The sequence below is a fragment of the Grampus griseus genome (genome assembly GCF_964374135.1).
Source record: "Grampus griseus genome assembly, chromosome: 16".
In the NCBI taxonomy this organism is placed as follows: domain Eukaryota; kingdom Metazoa; phylum Chordata; class Mammalia; order Artiodactyla; family Delphinidae; genus Grampus; species Grampus griseus.
The window spans coordinates 24,541,146-24,563,030 of NC_139010.1; the positions used below are offsets into that span (position 1 = coordinate 24,541,146).

At 40.2% G+C, this 21,885-nt stretch overlaps 1 protein-coding gene across 1 annotated transcript in view; it reads right to left on the bottom strand.

The window, feature by feature from the left end:
• PPA1 (inorganic pyrophosphatase 1) overlaps window positions 1–18,870 on the bottom strand; it is a 36,941-nt gene extending 18,071 nt beyond the window's left edge. Inside the window, exons 1-5 of the mRNA XM_082673532.1 lie at window positions 18,681–18,870; window positions 15,997–16,055; window positions 4,763–4,816; window positions 3,564–3,683; window positions 1,329–1,415 (exon numbers count right to left, since the gene is read on the bottom strand). Of these exons, the coding sequence (XP_082529658.1) occupies window positions 1,329–1,415; window positions 3,564–3,683; window positions 4,763–4,816; window positions 15,997–16,055; window positions 18,681–18,744 (384 nt within the window). The 5' untranslated portion in view covers window positions 18,745–18,870. The remainder of the gene's footprint in view (window positions 1–1,328; window positions 1,416–3,563; window positions 3,684–4,762; window positions 4,817–15,996; window positions 16,056–18,680) is intronic.
• Between the last annotated feature and the right edge of the window lie 3,015 nt (window positions 18,871–21,885).

Genomic DNA, 21,885 nt, shown 5'->3' on the forward strand with positions numbered 1-21,885 from the left:
AATTCAAAAAGAGTCATGTACCACAATGTTCACTGCAGCTCTATTTACAATAGCCAGGACATGGAACCAACCCAAGTGTCCATCGACGGATGAATGGATAAAGATGATGTGCCACATATATACAATGGAATATTACTCAGCCATAAAAAGAAACGAAATTGAGTTATTTGTAGTGAGGTGGATGGACCTAGAGTCTGTCATACAGAGTGACGTAAGTCAGAAAGACAAAAACAAATACCGTATGCTAACATATATATATGGAATCAAAAAAAAAAAAATGGTTCTGAAGAACCTAGGGACAGGACAGGAATAAAGATGCAGATGTAGAGAATGGACTTGAGGACAAAGGGAGGGGGAAGGGTAAGCTGAGACAAAGTAAGAGAGTGGCATTGACATACATACACTATCGAATGTAAAACAGATAGCTAGTGGGAAGCAGCTGCATAGCACAGGAAGATCAGCTTGGTGCTTTGTGACCATCTAGAGGGGTGGGATAGGGAGGGATGGAGGGAGACACAAGAGGGAAGGGATATGGGGATATATGTATACATATAGCTGATTCATTTTGTTATACAGGAGAAACTAACAGAACAATGTAAAGCAATTATCAATAAAGATGTTAAAAAAAAAAAAGCTAAACAAGTGTCCATTAGTCCCATCAGAGTTGAGGGTAATTAATGTTTTTAATCTGTCATCGATGGTACTGAAGAAAAAGTCCTCCATAATTTATTTCAAATACCTATTTTAATGTACTTTCTTTACCTTTTATTTTATAGAAGTCACTGAGTTAGGCAAGTCATACAATATGCCTGAACGTGATGAGTTAAGCAACTGAATGACAACTTTCTTTTCAGTCGCTTAAGATTTTCTTGAGGCTGGGAAAGATCATAAAGAAAATAACTATAATCAGAATCTTAGAGCAACCCTCCTTGAGAGAGGAATCCCTACCATAAATCTCCAACTCATGAGGTTACCTGGTTTGGGCCAATTCACTGGTCATTCCAAATCCTTAGGCAAGGTTTGCCTTGTTGCCTCCTGGTAGCCTTCATCTATTGACTACTCATCTGCCTTCTAAAGCAATGCAGAACATGTACAGTTCTTCCACACACATGCATACAATACACATTTTTTTCTAGGCTAGGTTTAAATGTACAAATTATAATGTAGAAATGCTTAGAATGGAATGGAAGCTTTTGTCACCCAAAGAGACCCATCATAACTTCACTAATATTCATATATGTTATTTACAATATTTTTAAAAGTATGAAGCTTGTATATTTCATTGATATCATCTCAACTCTACAGAAAAATATTTCAGATTCCGTTACCTTGCTTCCAATTTCACACACATCAATTGGGTCATTGTCACCACAGCAGCCGGTGTGTTCATCGTTGTGTCTTGGGTCTTCCCAAGTCTAAAAAAAAAAATAAGATAGAGTATATCATTCCTGTATATGCTAATGACAAAGTGGATCATGTTGGCATTAAAAGATAACATCCCATGATCTTTCTGCAAAAATATGAATCTTCAGCTATTTATTCTCATTAAAAAGATCTTTTTAAAAAATAATTCTTTATTCACGTCTAAGAATCTTAACTACACACAATAATCTTAACTAAATGCTGGGCTCCTATTAAGTGCATAATGCGGAACTAAATTTAATCTTTAAAATGGATAATCATGCTATTTTAAACAAACAAAACCCAACTATCTAATAACTGAGACAATATGCAAACACAAATGTAGAGCCAGATGTTCACTTAAAAAATATAGTAAAAGAAAACTGCTTTGATGAACTTTTAGTACTTACTATCTTCTACTAACCAGATTTTCTTTAAAATAAATCTCCAAGCAGAGATGGGTAGGTGGTAATATTAAGATGGAAATGACGTGTGCTGGTGGCAAAAATGTCATCGCTGACCAGGAGCCAAGAATAAAAAGTTTAATCAGGATTTGCTGAAGCTTTAAATTGCTGGGTTTCTTCCCTGCTAAACTGCAAGACAGAGTCCTTGCAGAGCAGCTCACAGAAGAAGTGATGGCCTGTGCCTGCCAGGAAGTTCAGTTTAAAGTGTAGCTGTTGTTTTGGTTCTTTTCCCTCCCAATCCGGAACATGTTTCTTGGATTTGTTTGCTTACTCAGCTGGAGTAAAGGCAGAGAGATAAAAGTAAAGGGGGAAAAGGAAGACTGGACCCAACAAAGCCAAATCCAACCTACAGAAGTGTAAGTATTTCAGCAATGTGTTCCCAGAGGGATGATATTTCAAGACTAAATAGTGAATCAACTGAAACACAAGGTGAAGTGCTGTAACAAAGCAAACGACCTTGTGACTACCTAGCAAGCTAGATGGGTTTGACCTATGTTTTAGTAACTTACAGATCGTTTCACAGTAGATTCCACTTAATAGACTTAATGGTTAATAAAAACAAACCATTTATCAACAGGAAGAAAATAAATTGAATATTTCATTTAAAGATCCTAAGTGCCACAGCATTAGCTTAACCAAACCAGAATTAAATATACATTATTTACTCATAGTAGACACGATGCTAGTGATTCTTCATTCAAATATTAAATAAGAGCCTACTACACACTGGTATTGTGCTGGGGATAAATTGGTAAACAATGCAGATATCCCCCCTCCTCAAAGCTTTGACTGTTTAGGAAACAGAATCCCATTATTACTTTACCACAAATAGCTTGGCACAAAGAAAGTAATCAGGACTATAGAGATACAAGTCAGCAGCTGTGAGAACTTACATGTGCCAGGTACTAAGTGCTTTATTCCTCAAATAGACACACAAGCTATGTACTAGGAATATCCCAGGAGAAAATATTAACATCTCAGGGAGGAAGAAGCAGAGGCAAGTTAGATAAGCTTTCGTAGACAGTTTAGATTTATTTTCAGTTTTAGTGAGGGCCACTGGTAGGTTTTAAGCAGGGACATGATAATGAATCTGATTTACGCTTTAGAAGGCTGCAACTGGGACTTCCCTGGCAGTCCAGTGGTTAAGACTTTGCCTCCCAATGCAGGGGGTGCGGGTTCGATGGGGGAGTTAAGATCCCACATGCCTCCCGGCCAGAAAACCAAAACATAAAACAGAAGGAATACTGTAACAAATTCAATAAAGACTTTTAAAATGGTCCACATCAAAAAAAATCTAAAAAAAAAAGTAAGTGGCAGACTTGGAATTTGCACCCTCATCTGTGTGGTGCCGTAAGATCAGTGCTTTTAAGCACTAGTCTACACGGCCTCTCTCAATAGATACGCCACTCGTTCTGTAAAGAAGGAATTTGTGTAGTTTATAACCAGTCCATATAAAAAAAATTTCAGAAAAGAGCAAACTTTCAAATGTGAATTCAAACATTGTAAATATTTACCTTTTAGTTCATCTTGAAAATAAGTTACTTAAGGAAGTATTAAAATGAGTTAATTACCCCTTATGTTTTTATAAACTACTATAGCAAAACTTTTTGAAGGTGTTTAAATCTTTTTTACTAACAGTAGTAGGTTAAATTTTTGTAAGCTAAAAAGTACATTTCTAGCAAGTGCACAGAGACATACCTGAGGGATGGCACCATAGTTCCAGATATATCCTTTATAAGGGAACAAATTTGCAACATAACGGAGTTTTCCTTTTTTCACATCTTGTTTAATTGGGTTTAAAGGATCCTTTGTAGCAATCTGAAATAAAAAATTTCAAATCATTGTATATTTGTATGTGAAATACTATTCAAATAGGGATTTAAGGAAATGAATTATGAAATGCACTAGTTCCACTTTAATGATATATTTTTACCCCTAACACTTTTATAATTTGAAATAAGTTTCTCCATAATCAGCCTTTAAGTGGAAAACATTTGAGGTATACAGGAACTATCACAAAGGGAAAAAGAACATTTACTAATTCCAGAAAGCAAAAATTAGCTGGAATAAATCCTAACATTTGAGAAAATATCTAACTTCAGCTTTCCTTTAAAACATTTAAAATTATTCAAATATTTGGCTGTCTATTACATGTGAAGTGTTGTTACTGTCAGAAAGCATTATTAAGTGACAGAAAATGTTACAAATATCCATAATGAAAAGTCAAATCTATTAGGTATCATCAGAAAAAAATTAACAGGGACTTCCCTGGTGGCGCAGTGGTTAAGAATCCACCTGCCGGTGCAGGGGACGCGGGTTCGAGCCCTGGTCCAGGAAGATCCCACATGCCGCAGAGCAACTAAGCCCGTGCTCCACAACTACTGAGCCCTCATGCCACAACTACTGAAGCCCACGCACCTAGAGCCTGTGCTCTGGAACAGAAGAAGCCACCGCAATGAGAAGCCCGCGAACCGCAACGAAGACCCAACGCAGCCAAAAATAAATAAATAAATAAAAATTTTTTAAAAGAAATAAATTAACAAAATGTGACAAAAATTCCAATAAAATCATTTATGGCTGGAGTGACTGAAGCAAGCCTGTTGACTACATGGAGGAGTCAACGATGGAATTAAAGGGAAGAAGACAGAAGCGAAAAAGGTAATTCTAGGCTTTGGGAATGACAGAAGGCAAGTCTGTAGCATATTTGTAAACAGCAAATGGTTGAGTTTAGTTGGAGCACAGAGGGAAGACTGGCAGGCAATGGGAGATACAGCTGGAAAATAGATTGGGACTAGAAAGAGGACAACCTTGGACATTAGTTGTTTAACCCTTGAGCAAATCGGTGCAACTAGATCAAAACTAATATCCAACATCTGACTAGCAAAGGTGAAACATACCTCCATTTTTGCATTCGACCAGCGTGGTACTTCAACCACCATGTGGAACACATCCTGAAAAACACAGAGAAGGTGAGATGGTCACAGGAGTTCATTTATTCTATTACTTCAATGAGTATGCCCCAGTCCTTCCAAAGTTAAACTGTTCATTGTATCAAAACTTTGAAGTCATGGACTTTCAACAAAATGCATCAAAAAATAAGGCAGACTGATGGATGAAGAGATAAAGCAAATACAGCAAAATAATTGTAGAATCAAAGTAGTGGGTGTATGATTGTTCACTGTATTTTTCTTTAAAGTTTTTGTTTGTTTTAATAAACATAGTAAATTTTTCTTAATAAAATGTTGAGAGGGTGAGGTGGAAAGAATTTTCCTATAAAGAACGGAAACAGTTTTAAACATAGCAGAACTTGTATCTCTGAGGAGGGCCATCTTCAAAGCAACTGTCTCCATAGGCTATGCATATCCTCCAGTGACAGTGCAATTACTCAAAATGTTTTTGGAACTTCTATTTCAGAGGTGGTTTATAAGACAAACCCCAAATCAGAAAATTTATTTGTCATACTTTAGTTTTAGCCTCAAACAAAATCAATCAGCTTGATTACCCACATTATTCTCCCAATTAGGCTGTTTTTAAAAATCAGGTACTCCTCAAAAACACAAGAAGTTTGATACTGAAGATAAAATATTATGTTCCAAAAATATTTTAATCAATGGCAGTTCTATTGTAATTAGTTTACAGCCTTAAATGGACTACTTGAAATTGGATGACATATTAAAAAATTCTCAGATGCTTAACTGCTTAAAAACCCAATTAATGAAAAATCACACGTTGTCATCTCCTTTGCACACCAGAGTCAAATACCAAGTTGAAATACATTTTGTAATTAAAACTGAGCTTTAAATAGTCAGAAAATTATTTTTGCCAAGGAATAAAACTAAGTTCAGTTTTTCAATTTAAAACCTCTACAAAGGGCACACATGAAGCCAACTCTGCCATTACTTTTATAAAATGCATATTTTAAACAGTTGATTTAAAATGAAAATCACTTAGTTACAAACTTGCTAGAATTACTTCTTTGCTACTTTGCATCAAAAAACAGGTACTGGGCTTCCCTGGTGGAGCAGTGGTTGAGAGTCCGCCTGCCGATGCAGGGGACATTGGTTCGTACCCCGGTCCGGGAAGATCCCACATGCCGCAAAGCGGCTGGGCCCACGAGCCATGGCCGCTGAGCCTGCGCATCCGGAGCCTGTGCTCCGCAACGGGAGAGGCCACAACAGTGAGAGGCCCGCGTACCGCAAAAAAACAAAAACAAAAACAAAAAAACAAACAAACAGGTACTGATAAGCTATTGAATACAAGGGAATAAGTCAAAGATTTCCAGACGATAATTAGCTTCTTGCTATTTTAGCCAAGCAGAAAGCTCCACAGATTTGCATTCAAGAGGCGAAAACTTCTGTCACTTACTGAGGGAGACTAAAGTATTCCATAGTTTCTGCTCCAAGCCTCCTGACGTCTGCCTACTCTATACAATATAAAAACCACAATGAATGGAGACATTGTTTAAATCCAGGACTGCATAAACTGCTCTATCCCTGTAAAGTCATAACTGGATGGTTTTAGAAAAAGTAACACATTGTTCATGGGTAGGAAACCTCAGTCCCAATCTTCGATTACATTTCATTCTACTCATTGTAAGCGAGACCTGTGTCTATCTAGCACCACCCCTACGCCTCAGGTGTTAAAATGAAAGATCTGCACGTCCAACACCAAGTCAAACTTAAAAGTGTACAGCAGTAATACCCTAAAGGTCCACAAGATAGAGCTGTTACTACATGAAAGATCACCTGAGAAGAGAAAACCAAAGAAACTGGCTAGTTTTTTAAAAGAAAATATTACCAAATGAATAAATTGCCTCAAGACAAAAAGTAGAAAATAAAGCTAAAATCACTGATTCAAAGTTTGGAAACTATACTGAACACTTTAATGGAATTAAATGATAAATACATAGAGATCCTCAAAAACCACATTACCTGATATTACAAACCTACATAATAGGAAAGCAGAAGAAAAGAAGAGAAAGAGAGAAGAAAGAGCCAACATTACAGGAAAGAAAACATCTTTCAGGAAAAGACTCTACTGCAAACAGAAGAACTCCGAAAGCCTGAGGGTTTGGTACTTTTTAGAAATTAGCTGGGCCAAAAATAGCAAGGAGTATCCTGCAAGGAGCCTCAGAGACAATTCATTCATTTTTGCCAACATATATTTATTGAGCACCACTGTTTTGTGCCAGATACTAGCAGTGAACAGAATTAAAGCGCTTTTAACTCCCTAAGAGTTGGATCGCCAAACCAGGTCATTTCAGCTTGCAGGCCTCAGGCTGTAGCCTGGGGTCCACAAATCTAGGCGAGGGACTAGTCTGTAAAATGAATGTTTAGCATATTTTCAAGTGTATGTAGATACCGTAGTGATTACTGGATCTTTTAAAAAATCAATTATTTTTGGCTGGTTGGGTCATCGTTGCTGCACGTGGGCGTTCTCTAGGTGTGGCGAGCCGAGGCTACTCTTCATTGTGGTGCGCGGCCTTCTCATGGCGGTGGCTTCTCTTGTTGCGGAGCACGGGCTCTAGAGCGCAGGCTCATTAGTTGTGGTGCATGAGCTTAGTTGCTCCGCAGCATGTGGGATCTTCCCGGACCAGGGCTTGAACCCGTGTCCCCTGCATTGGCAGGCAGATTCTTAACCCCTGTGCCACCGGGGAAGTCCCTGTATCTTTTTTTAAGGCAATGAATGTGTAGTAATTTTGTCACTACTTTCCCCATCAATCATTATCTAAACAGAGGGGTTTTTTTTATTATTTTGATATTAAAAAGGGCAGACTTCTTATTCTTTAGAAGGAACTACTAGTAAAGAACAGTTTATTTCTCCTAGACACCATGGCTACAATTCAGGGTGTTGCCACTAGGTACAGAATGATACTTAGGATTTTCAGGGCAACTGACATGAGAATTTCAACCAATCACTCCATTGCTACTAGAAAAAAACACTTTTACTGTTAAAACATTATGCATTCTATTTGGAACTCTTGTGCACTGTTGGTAGGAATGTAAAATGGTATAGCCACTGTGGAAAACAGTATGATGGTTCCTCAAAAAATTAAAAATAGAATTACCATATGATCCAGCAACTCCACTTCTGGGTATATACCCCCCAAAATTGAAAGCAAGGTCTTGAAGAGATATCTGTACACCCATGTTCATGGAAACATTATTCAAAATAGCTAAAATGCAGAAGCAACCCAAGTGTCCATCAAAGGTTGAATGGATAAGCAAAATGTGGTATGTACATATAATGGAATATTATTCAGCCTTAAAAAGGAAATTCTGACATGTAGTACAACATGGATGAACCTTGAGGACATTATGCTAAGTGAAATAAGCCAGTCACAAAAAGACAAATGACTATATGATTCCACTTACATGAGGGATCTAGAGAAGTCGAATTCATAGCGACAGAAAGCACAATGGTGGTTGCCAGGGGACTGGGGAATTAATGTTTAATGAGTATGGAATGTAAGTTTTCCAAGATGAAAGGAGCTCTGGAGATGAAGGGTGGTAATGGTTGCACAACAATATGAATGTACTTAATACCTCCAAACTGTATGCTTTAAAATAGTTAGAACGGTAGATTTTATGCTTTATGTATTTTACATTAAAAAACTGGAAAAAATTATGCATTCTAATATTTCCAATGTTTATGGCATTTAAAAGAATGAGACAAGATTTTAGGAAGTTTAGTACTACCTAGTTAAAAATTCATGCCTTCTTTCTCTAATCCTAACTGGTTTAAACTATTACTTAGCTCAATCCTGGATTTAGTTTCTTATTATTCCCATTGTTAGGACTTCTCAGAACTGTTCTCCACTTCTGCTATGCTCTGGATTCTCAATCCCTGCTCTGGCACCAAGCTTTCAGCTCCGTTTACAGTTCCAGAGAAAGGAAGGAAGACGTTGGTACCCCTAGTAGGATGATGCTGACAAGGCTGTAGGAGGCAGGGGAAAGGCAAAGCATAGCTCTAAGCTCTGACTTCCAAAGTCAGAGACATAGCAATCAGTCTGACTTCCCAGATTTACAGTCATTTCAACAGGAAGACAAGAATGTTAATGTTATAGATGTCCAGATTCTAAGGAGATTAGAAACTTAAGTCTAAATCATGGCATTCCACTAATCAAAAAGATTTAAAATAAAATTGTTTTACAGATAGAAGAAATATAACCTATATATTGATCGGGTTTTTAATTTCATTGATGAAACAGGAGTATCACAGTAGTACAGTGATCAGAGGTCTCATCTCCAAACTGGTTAGTTTTCTTGTGGATCAAGTCAGTAGTCTGACAAGTCATTTACTAATGAATAGGCTATGGCTACTTGGTAGGCTATTATGTCTAATATCATTAAGCACGTATACAGGGAACATACTCTTAATTACATCCCATCTCTGAATCTTAGTAGTAAAGTTAAATGTGTCTTTATTGGGAGACTTACGAACACCTCATGACTTATGATCTTTTCCCAACACTGGATCTGAAGCCTAGTGAACATGACTTACTGTATTGCAAAACTGCATAAGTGACTTAAATTAGCATTTAAGTTGACTCTTCATGTGTTTCTCTAGATAACTTCAGGAACCAAGTACAATAAATACCAGACTTACGAAGAAATACAAAATCATCCTGATTTCACCATCCTTTCTTTTATTTTTCCATTTTGCAATAAAATTTGGAGAAAAACAATGGTGGTAGAGAGGATTTTCTTCTAAATTTATCTAGAGATTAGATATAAAGCAAGAGGCTAATAGAAAACAAGGGCAGTTTGCCTTTTTTTTTTTTTTATCTCTAAAGTATTTTTGGAGAATAAAATTCCTATCAGAAGAGCTCATGTAGTTAGTAAGGAAATGTTCTACTCCCATAAAGGTGCTTCTGTAAAGGTTTAACAGATTTCATCATTTCCAAGAGTATTTTTATCCTATTAAGTGCTCACCAAGTAACACTTGGTTTTAAGTTTTGGCTTCAAAGCCAGTTCTGTGATTACAGGATATATTCTAAGTTGTTAAAAGTAAATGGGTTCCTCCTATGCAGTATCAATGGGATTGTAAATTGTGCACCATTATGGAAAACAGCATGGCAGTTCCTCAAAACACAAAATAAGAACTACCATATGATCCAGCAATCTCACTTCTGGGTATTTATCCAAAAGAAATTAAATCAGAATCTCTAAGAAATATCTGTACTGCCATGTTCACTGCAGCATTATTCACAATAGCCAAGATACAGAAACAACCTAAGTGTCTATCAATGGATGAGTGGATAAAGAAGACGTGATACATACACACACACACACACACACACACGCACACACACACTGGAATATTCAGCCTTTTTAAAAAAGAAAAAGGAAACCGTGCCATTGTGACAACACGGATGAATGTGGAAGATATTATGCTAAGTGAAATAAGTCAGACAGAGAAAGACAAATACTACATAAACTTACTTGTATGTGGAATCTAAAACAGTTGAACTTATAGAAAGAGAAAGTAGAAAAATGGTTGCCAAAGGCTGGACGGGTGGGAGATATGAGGGGATGTTGATCAAAGGTACAAACTTTCAGTTATAAGTGATAAGTTCTGGAAACCTAATGTATAGTATGGCTCTATGGAAGTTGCTAAGAGAGTAGATCTTAAGTGTTCTCACCGTACACACAACCAAAATAAATAGGTGAGGTGATAGAGGTTAACTAACGTGATTAGTGGGGTCATTTCACAATGTATACATATATCAAAACATCACACTGAACACCTTAAATACAATGACTATTTGTCAATCATACCTTAATAAAGCTGAAAAATAAATTTTTAAAAAAATTTTAAGGAAAAAATAAATGGGCTCCTGACTTCTTTCAGTGACAAGTGACAAATGTCTATTGGAGAAGCTGACACAGAAGAAATATGATGACCGAAGTTCACACTGTGTGCTTCTTATTCATTTAGAATTATAACTTCACAAAGGAAAACATGATTTATACCAACCCCCCAAAAAATTGCTCAACAAATTGTTGAGCAGGCGAGATAGTTAAAAAACAAACAGCTTTCAGTAATGCTCATTTGTTTCCAATCACACAGATGTTCTACTCATAGCAGTTTCAACAAACTATTGTATTTGGTAATGCATACTGCCATACGCCACATACACAGAAAGTAATACAACTTAATTGACACGTCATAACTAAGAATAAGCTCCTATTTTTCCCCTGAGATGAGCTTTAAGATGACTCAACTTTGAAAACAGATATTCTAACCATAATCTGTTTACTTTCTTATCTTTATAAAATCAAGCAAGAGTCTGTATTTCCAGCTGTCAACATCTTCTATGATCTGCAATGACTAAGAATTTTCACCATAGAACCTTTTCCAAGAAAAATGCACATTTACACCAAATTGCAATTTCAGACAGAACTCAGAACCTCAGAAACCCATCGATGAGTATTCCAGGGTCTCAGGGTCACCAAGAATTCCTGGACTAGAAGACTTTATAGCTTTCCCGAATGAAGGAAGTTCTTACTCATTTCCCTTGAATTCTCAGCATAAAAAAAAAAAAATTAAGCAAGCCTTTTATTCTGCTTTTTTTCTTTGTAAATATCAAAGAGATAGTTACTGTAGAAAATTTGGAAAATACCAAAAAGCACAAAGTAAAATCCACCACCCTTTATCACTCGAGGCAGTGTGGCTCAGTGGCTAACGCCACAGGTTCTGAACAAGAATGCCTGGGTCTGAATCCTGCCACTACCGCTTATGAATTCTAGTTGGTAATCCTGGACAATTAAGTTACTGAAAGAACCCAGCTCACAGATTGAAATGATGGCTAAAGGAGAAAATCCACATAAGGCTTTAGCATAGCGCTAAATGTAATCTAAAACACCCACTAAGACCAACAGTGCTCAGAGGTAAAGCAACTTGCTCAATATGGCAAAGCCAGTTAGTGGTAAAACCAGGACTAAAACCAAGGTTTCTTACTTCCATTTCAGTGATCTTTACTCTATACAGTAGAGCTCCGAAAGGCTTCAGACATAACCAGTCATTGTGGTTAACATCATCATCCTATTGTGGGGTTTTGGGGGGGTTTTTTGGTTTTTGTATATTGAGACTTTATAAGCCAGGCATTGTGACTGCACATTACGTGCATATTTAATCAACACAACTTTTTTTTGTAGTCAAAGCTATCCAAAAAACTTTTGTCCTTTTACTTTGTGTGTGTGTGTGTGTGTGTGTGTGTGTGGTACGCGGGCCTCTCACCGCTGCGGTCCCTCCCGCTGCGGAGCACGGGCTCCGGACGCGCAGGCCCAGCGGCCACGGCCCACGGGCCCAGCCGCTCCGCGGCACGCGGGATCCCCCCCGGACCGGGGCACGAACCCGTGTCCCCTGCATCGGCAGGTGGACTCCCAACCACTGTGCCACCAGGGAAGCCCTTTTTACTTTTTTTTTGATTGAAGTATAATTGACTTAAAATATTATACAAGTTTCAGCTGTACCACATGGTGATTTGATATTTCTATACATTACAGAATCATCACTACAGTAAGTCGTTACCATGTCACCATACAAAGTTACTACAATATTGACTATACTCCCCACGCTGTACACTACATCCCCATGACTTATTTTATAACTGGAAGATTTACCTCTTAATCTCCCACACCTATTTCCCTCAGCCCCGCCTCTGGCAACCACCAGTTTGTTCTCTTTACGTATGTCTGTTTCTGTTTCGTTAAGTTTGTTTTACAACTTTATCTTTTGACAAAATTGTTAAACCACAGACATTATGGTTAGAATATCTGTTTTCAAAATTTAGTCACCTTAAAGCTCATCTGAAGGGAAAAAATAGGAGTTTATTCTTAGTTATGACATGCCAATTAAGTCTGTTATCAGTTTTCATCTATGCTGCCAGTTCTAACTTCGGTTTGGAAAACATAAAACAAAACCCCAACCATTCTATATACATATAAAGTTGGAGAAGACCAACAGTATTTAAATGATTAATTTGGTGACATTTTTTTAAGTTCCATTTATAGAACTATCTACAAAAAGAAATAGAAAATTCAAAACAAAGCAAACCCTGTAGGGAAGTGAGTACTGCTGACCCTTGAACAACACAGGTATGAACTGTGTGGGTCCACTTATATGTGGATTTTTTTCAATAGTAAATACTACAGAACTACACAATCTGTCGGTTGAATCTCCAGATACGGAGGAATCTCAGATACAGGAGGCCAACTATAAATTATATGCTAGTCAGGGCCCCTACCCCCGGCATTGTTCAAGGTTCAACTATAATTTTAAAAGCATCCACTTGGGTGGCCTATCTCCTCTAAAAGTTTCAGGTACAGTAAGATAGTATCTTTAAAAATTTAAGAATGATACACAACTGCCAAAGATATCCTATTCAGTTTCTGAAGCACCCACCTATTTGACTAGTAGCTTGACTTTTTTTTAGAGGAGAAAAGTTCCATATTTATATATTCTCCCAACAGTCAGCTGAAAAACATTATAGAAGCCTATATTGTTAGAACTAGTATTTAACATGGAAGTTTAAGATACAGAATAGAAAATACCAAACTTCTAAAATGAGAACGTCAAGTCATGATACTTGAGTACTCTAAGATTTAGATAAAGCTTTTAATCTACCCAGTGTTTCACACTGTTTATGCTGATTATGTTCTGGATTGTTAAATTTTCTGTTATCTCAGAAGTTTTATGTCAGAAGACACTTTGAGCTACAGGTGTTTTTATATTTGATTCCAAAATAGACCCAAAGCAAAGAACAGCCCTACAATATATACACATCCAGTGAGTCCTTGCCTTTGCCTTCTTTTACCCAGTGGATTTGGAAATAACCCAAGTAGGGTATCTGAGTCACAAGGATTTCCAGAACTGGCTGGCTGGATTACCTAATGACACATATACTAAATCAAATGCTGTCCACGTTGAAAGGTCCTGCTGTGGAGTAGAATATAAGCCTTTGGGCATTTTTTCCTTATAGAGCTGAGCTGTGTTAAAGGCACATTCCCTCATTATCACCCCTCAAATGACTGACCATATTAGGGATAAAGTCGATGGCTACCCACACAAAAATGTATTTACATAAACTTAATCACACTGAAAAATTTTTTTTTCAAAAACCATACTCTTCTGTAACCAACGGAATTAATCAGATCTTTTGTTTAGGCTAGAATCCAAAATAGGTTATGTGTACCACACCCTTATTTGTGCTTTGTATAAACTGAACTTCCTTAAAAACAAAACAGAAAGAACTCTTTCCTGCCTCTGAGGCAGGAATCTGAAGTGTTGAAGTTCACTGAGGTCTGGACCACTGGTGAAATCCAGAGTCTTTGCAAGAGCTTGTACTTTTCAGCCAGCCCAATGTGGTACAAAAGGCAGATTCTTCATTTGAGTAATCCCAGATTACAGATACAACCAGTCCTGTAAAAAACTTCAAGGAGTTGCAGAGTAACCTGAGTGAAGATGTTTTACATGACACCAAAATGTAGTCTCAGCTTCCTATTTGGGGGTAACTTGCAGCAGCAACAAGATTAGGCACCATAACTGCTATGATTCTTCTGGTCCTTGGCTAGAATATTGTCCAATAACTTAAGGCTATGGTCTGAATGTTTGTGTCCCTCCAAAACTCATATGTTGGAATCCTAACCCTCAAAGGTGATGTATAGTAGGTGGGACTTTTAGGAAATGCTTAAGACATGAGGGTGGAACCCTCATAAATGGGATGAGTGCCTTATAAAAGAGGCTCCAGGGAGATCGCTAGCCCCTTCCGCCACATAAGGAAACAGCTAGAAGTCTGCGACCAGAAGAGGGCCCTTACCCAACCATGCTGGCACCCTGATCTCAGAGTTCCAGCCTCCAGAACTGTAAGCAGTACATTTCTGCTGTTTATAAGCTACCCAGTCTATAGTATTTTGTTATAGCAGCCCAAACAGGCAAGACACTTATGAACGCAAAGAAACCCAGCTACAGGTCAAGAAAATGTTTCCTTTCCCTAGTACATCTGTATGCCAAGGTACCATCAGTAAACTTAGGGTCATCATTTTTTACCTCTTCATTATTCAAAATGGTCTGAGATGTTACTGCAAAGTACTTTGATATACATACTAATTATACAACAGCTAATTTAAACCAACCAAATGATGCCAATTCAAGAGGAAGGAAGGATTCTGCAGTTCTTGTCAACTCCCAGGGAATCAGATGTAACAAATTAAAAGTTTCTGAATAAATATAGCTTTGAGAATCCCACAGGAGAACACATGCCAATTAGAGGTCTCTCCTGTAACTGTGGGACATAACTGCCCTTGAGCTGTTTGCTCCACTGTCTCCAGCTAGAGCCCAGCTCAGGCAGGCTGCTCAGAAGCAACACTCAGGTTAGATTTTCTGCCAGTGTCCAAGTGTCAGTGCAGAACTGTAGCAATCTTCCTGGTAGAAGTATATGAATTTATCTAATTATGATAGTCAAGCACAGAAAAAAAGTAAGACAGCACACACAAGGATAAAATTTCATCTTTATTATTCTAGACATGCACTGGAATGTGATATTCACATGTATTATGTATTGACATCTAGCTAAGGAAGATCAATAACCTATGAAGCTTTTACGACTCAAAAAGATTTGCACTCAGTGTGAATCCTTCTTGGTTGAATGGAAAAAAAATTTTAAGGTATAAAAAAGAATCAGACATTTGTCCTTGTGTCAGTTCCTAAATACAGCACAAACTTCTCTTATTGGGAGGGAGTCTAAAACAAGCAATGGCTTTTTAAAAAAATAGCTATTTAAATTTGCACAAACAATGCATGCTCTTTGTAAAAAAAAAAAAGGAAATGTAAAAAGGCAAAAATGAAAATAAAAACAAAAAGAGTTACCAGCAATTCTGGTGATTTTTTTTTTTAACCAAGGCAGCTTTAAAACATTTGTTTCTGTTCCTCTACTCCTTCTCCAAATTATAGTTGCTTCTTCTAACCAAATAATCTAGATTTAAGACTGTCTCCTTATTTAGTCAATGCACCTTTAACTCACAGCACAATGAGGCATTTTAAGCACTTGTTAAGACATATAAGAAAATCCGTACGTGGAACTAACTGATCTGAGCAATGAGACTACGGTCAGAGAAGGATGTCTTACCTTATCTGCATAAATTGGAATATCATGAAATGGAGATATATATTGTCCTCTTTCATTTTCTGCAAAATTAATTAGAAAAAGTTATTGCTTTTATTGGTTAATTATATTTCCAGATGCATGAAGTACACATTTTTTAAGACTTTTTTTTAAAGAGAATTTTTAGGCTTACAATAAAATTGAGAAGGTACCAAGATTTCCCACATACCCTCTCTCTTCCCATTATCAACACCACTCACCAGATTTTATTCCCACCCCAGAAAAACTGGCTATATGCTTCACCTTCCTGACTGCTCCAAGATCAGGTTAGGTTTTCATCCTACATGTTCCTTAGGGGTCTAAAAGGTACTAACCTCTATGGTGAGTGTGGGGACTGCCTTACAAGCCTTTGTATCACAGAGCCTAGCAGTGCCTGGTATACAAAAGGCAATCAAATTGTTTGATTTTATACCAGTTAACAGTTAACAGAGCTCATGAAATACTTGGGCTCTGGGAGAAGGCAGGGGACCAATCTGCCAAATTATAAACAATGTTGCTTTAAATGGTGTTCCAGGGAGACAGAACCATCTTAGATTAGGATTTTTCTTAAGGATAATCTAGCTGTAACAGCACTTTCACAGGTAATTTCTGTATTCTAGAGACCTAACTACCATATCCAAAAAGTAATTTTAAAACTTCCTTACTATTCTTTAGAAAACCTTAAGGGTCAGTCCACATTGCATCCCTTCACGATTAAAAATCAAAGTGGAGGGCTTCCCTGGTGGCGCAGTGGTTGAGAGTCCGCCTGCCGATGCAGGGGACACGGGTTCGTGCCCCGGTCCGGGAAGATCCCACATGCCGCGGAGCGGCTGGGCCCGTGAGCCATGGCCGCTGAGCCTGCGCGTCCGGAGTCTGTGCTCCGCAACGGGAGAGGCCACGACAGTGAGAGGCCCGCATACCGCAAAAAAATAAAAAATATAAAAAATCAAAGTGGAGGGAATTCCCTGGCAGTCCAGTGGTTAGGACTCTGTGCTCTCACTGTGAAGGGGCCGGGTTCGATTCCTGGTTGGGGAACTAAGATCCTGCACGCCACATGGCGTGGCCAAAAAAAAAAAAAAGGACAAAAAAACTCAAAGTGGAATAGGCAAAATTGATCTGTGACCATCCCCAATGGCATACTGGTCCCTTCAGTGTCAATAGTGACTTGCGATCCAACCCACCATCAGTTTTAAAGAGACTGGCAAATGTAACATTATAGAGGTAAAAATCTTCTCCTATTAAGGAAGGATATTAAGAAATCTATGATTTTTTAAATTAAAATTATATAGTACTCACTACCAATACATGATCTAAGTAAAAACTGTATTTGTGTTGCAAATATAGCTTGAAAACAATTACCCTAATCATCCCCCCCACCTACAAACTAGAGGGTCACCTCTCTAAATCCCTCCTGCAGAGAAATTCTGGAGCCAACACCAACTCCAGAAAAACAGTTCAGGGAACTATTTGTCAAAAGTTCCTGCACTGCCCTTGTTGCTGAATTCTGAAATTAAATAAAATGGGTGGAAGAGGTCCCACACGTCACTGGATTTTACATGGCAATCTAAACTTTAGTTGTGTAACTTTATAGTTCACTTTCCTTTTCCTCTCACACCAGGCTATTTTTTGCTAGGAGCTTTGTTCTTTCAGTATTACCATTCATCCCCTCCTCCTCTCTCTTTACTGCCCTTCATACACCGGAACTCAGAGAATTCAAGGCACCTGCCTATTTCCTTGGGAACAAAATTGTAAAGAAGTTAAAATAGAAACGCCTCCGTTATCTCTAATAATCTTTTTGGGGGCGGGGGGGCGGGGAGGTGGGGAGGTGGTAAGAGGATAAAGATAAACCCGAGGTAGCTTTCCCCCACCTACAAGGCTAAAGGTGGTGCACCAAGGAAAGCAGCGCCTGCGGCCTCCTCGGCTCTAAACGCAGACTTAGGGGAGGTACCCCTTAGACGCGATCCGCTGCACAGGGGCCAAAATTTGGCACTTTCTTACTCATGCTTCCCAGATTGACGTCACCTGTTTGGAGGGGAACAGATTTCTGTCTCACAAGGCGTTTTCCCAGCATCAGTGCTACTGGAAAGCACGCGTCAGGGAGGCAGGAGCGCTACTGGGGCCCCAGAGGGATGGGTCCAGTCCTCCACTGATCGCTCCAGATCTGGGCCTCAGCTTCCCCGTCTGTCGGACGAGGGCCTGTACTTGACCCCGCTACGTGCCCACAATCTGAGCTACAGTGGAGGAATTAAGGTCTTAGGGAGTCACCACCATCACCTCCTCCCCCTCGCCACGCGGTTCCTCCAAACTGAATAATCCTCTTACGGGGATTAGTTTACCCCCAGACACCTTTTCTAGGGTGACTCAGTGGTTTCCTTTTCCCATCAGACACTGCCCGAGCCGGACACCTGCAAAACTAGCCTGGCCCAGGTTCAGGTCCAATCGAGCATGTGAAAGAGGAACGCCGACCCACGCCGCCCTGGCCGCGAGCGGGACGTGTGAAATGAGAGGGCCAGGCCCGCCCAGGCCCCCGGGACCGGCCCGAGGAGCCCGGCCGGCGCCCGGGACAAGGTGCCGAGCGCGGGCCGCAGCCGCCAGGGCGGGAGGGGAGGCGAGGCCCAGGAATGAATGGGCGGGCGGGCAGGGAGGGGCCGCGGGCCTCCGACACTCACTGAGGAAGACTCGGTACTCGAGGGTGAAGGGCGCGGCGCGCTCCTCGCTGCTGAAGCCGCTCATGATGCCGGAGACCAGCCGCCGCTGCCGCCGCTGCTACAAAGCCTCTAGCCAGCACGCGACGCCGACTGACAAGGAGTAAGCTCTGCGCCTGCGCACTGCCGTGACTGGACCGGCTAGCAGGGCGGGGAGCAGCCTTTAACGCTGCTGGCGCTCTCGAGCCCACGCCGCGCGCAGGCGCACTCCGTAGGGCCCGCGAGTCCCAGCGCCCCAGCCCCGCCCCCTCGGGCCGCGCCTCCGCGGACCTCCCCTCAGCTCCCAGGCTGGGCCACGTGGCTGGCGGCAGGCTCTGGCTGAGTGATCCCTCTGGGCTGGCGGGCTTTGGGGCACTGACGGAGGTTGTTAACACGTTCTCAGATTCGACCGGCTAAGAATTGACCGTCGACTTTTCGCCTCTCACGCACACTGGAAATTCACCTTTGACTCACACACCCTTCTCCGCAGAGTAATTCCTTATCTCAAAAGACGTTTAGGAGTCAGCTGCTTTACCTGGCAATCCCTGCCAAGCAGTCTTAAAGGTGAGCGGTTTTCTGATCCTTTTAAGCAAAGTTAAGACATATTACTGACACGTGTAATGGCTACCAGCTGGGTAGCAGCTCCATCACTTTCTAGTGTATGACATGGAGCAAACTGCTGTTAACCTCTGTGGCTCAGTTTCTCACCTGGGAAATGGAGATGTTAATAGTAACGATTTCAGGGGTTGCTGGGATGATGAACTGAGTTGATACACGTCAAGAGCTGGAGGAAGAGCCTGGCTTGTTGTAAGCGCTCGGGAAGTGTAAATTGTTATTCCCACTCTCCCCAGTGGAGGATTCAGTCTGCTCCCCCGGCTTGCCCAACCCTCCCCACGTCCCCTAGGACTTCAGATGGAAGCAGTGGGATAGTCCAGGCGTGAGCTCAGAGTCCCCTGAGGACATTTCCTCAGGTGCAAGCTCCTTGAAACTTGTTTTTATACCACTGTTTCATGGTGTCAGGCCAGACCCCAAAAGCTGAAGTCAGTTGAGGTTGTGGGCAGATATTTGCATCACTTGCTTCCCCAGTTGTATGTGGGTTTTTTTTTTTTTTTTTACTGTATATTTCAGAATCCTCAAATTAGGCAATTATTATTCACCAATTTGATTACAAAATTATTTCGAAGAATGCCTAGTTTCATTTAAAATTTTTGATGGGCTGGTCTTCTTTAAATGATCTTGATTTTCTAGAGCATTAAAGATAATGTGCCTCTATGACATTTTGACTTAAACTCTTTTTTTTTTTCAAATCAATATCTATTATATAAATGAGGTGCTTCCTGTAGTAAATGAAAACGTAGTAAGATAATTTTCTAGTTAGTGTTCCTCCCTTATCTCCAGCCAGACTCCCATTAATCTTCAGAAGGTCATGACTCACTGACCTTTTGAACACTACACCACACATCTTTACTGTAGTTAGAACACAAGGGCAGGAAAACAAAATAGTAGAGCAGTAGTTTAGTCAGTAATGCAACGCATTACTGAAAGCTAAGGGAATCTCTGCAGAGTGAACACTAAGTAGGCTCATGTTCAGAGAGTTTCTTAAAAGGATGCTCTTCCGACTGAACTGTGCCGTCAATTTTCTACCTTTGAGCAGATGGAGCTAGTTTTCTGGGAAAACCCCAGAATCTCATCTGTGATGACTTGTGAACAGACAGAAATGATGCAATAGTGTGCCACACGCACTTTCCCTTTTGCTTCCTGCCAGGTCAGAGCAAGCAAATAAAGTCTTGCTGACCTCTGGACTTGCATGCTAGCTCTTGTATTGAATGTATTCAGAGAGCCAATCAGTACCAACTCCATTAAAAAGCCAAGCCCTGCCTTAGCTGGGGCAGAAGTCAGTGCTTTGTAACTTTCCCTTGCAGGCAAGGTTGGTGAACCCCACAGGCCCTTTTGACCTTGTTCTCTTTCTCATGTCTCCCTGGGGCCTAGCACAGTACCTGGCCTAGAGTAGGTGTTTAATGACTCTGCTGGACCAACAGATAGAGGAATTAATGAAAAAGAGGGCAAAAATACCTTCTTAAGTATAACAGTTTGACAAAGGATGAACCCAATTGTTCTCAAACGTTGTCTTTCTTGCTCTGTGACCAAACCAGTGGCCCTTTTCAGTCCACATCCTTTTTGCTGTGGTTGACCCTGTTAGGCACTTCCAATTTCCTGATGCACTCTCTCTTCCTTGGCTTGTGACTACATGTCCTTCTGACATCCCTCCTACTTCTCTGGCCACTTATTTCTCATTTTCCCCTTTAGCCTTCTCTGCATCCCTTCATCTTTTTTTTTTCCTTCTTTTTTCTGGCCGCACCGCACTAGTATGTGGGATCTTAGTTCCCCGACCAGGGATCAAACCCACGCCCCCTGCAGTGGAAGCTTGGAATCCTAACCACTGGACCGCCAAGGAAGTCCCATTCATCCCTTCATCTCGATCATCACTGTCTTTCTAACATCTCATGTTCTCTCTCTCTAGAGATACCCTCTCCCTAGGTTACCTTATGTATATATTTGGTGTCAACTACCACCTCTAGGTCCTATAACAGGAAAACTTTCAAATGTGTAACTGTGTTTTATTTAACACTTGTGACTATTGTCTGTGCTAGGTGGTAGGGATGTAGTGCTTTGAAAGACATGGTTTGGGCCCTCACAGAACTTATAGTTTGAAGGGAAGACAATCTTCAGCAAATACGTCCAAAAAGTTTGGATAAGTAGAGGGAGTTCCCTGGTGGCCTAGTGGTTGGGATTCCAGGCTTTCACTGCCACAGCCCGGGTTCAATCCCTGGTCGAGGAACTGAGATCCCAGAAGCTGTGGGGAGCTGCCCAAAAAATGGTTTGTATAAGTAGAGTGATAAAGGAAGTACAAGGCATTGCCTTGTGGGAGCAGAGAACCTCTCCAAGGAAGTGACCCTTAATCTGTGACCTGAAAGATGACAAGGAGTTAATAAAGCAAAAGGGACAAGGTAGAAGCCAGAAAGAGACTATGAAGAGATGTGGTCAGAGTTAAATGGTGGAGGCATGACATGGGGGTTGAACTTTTTCCAAAAGAGAAATGAAAAACCTAGAAGGGGTTTTTAGCAGGAAAGTGACATGTCAGAATTGCTTTTAAAGGTGGCTCTGTTAGCAGCTTGAAGCCTGGATTGAA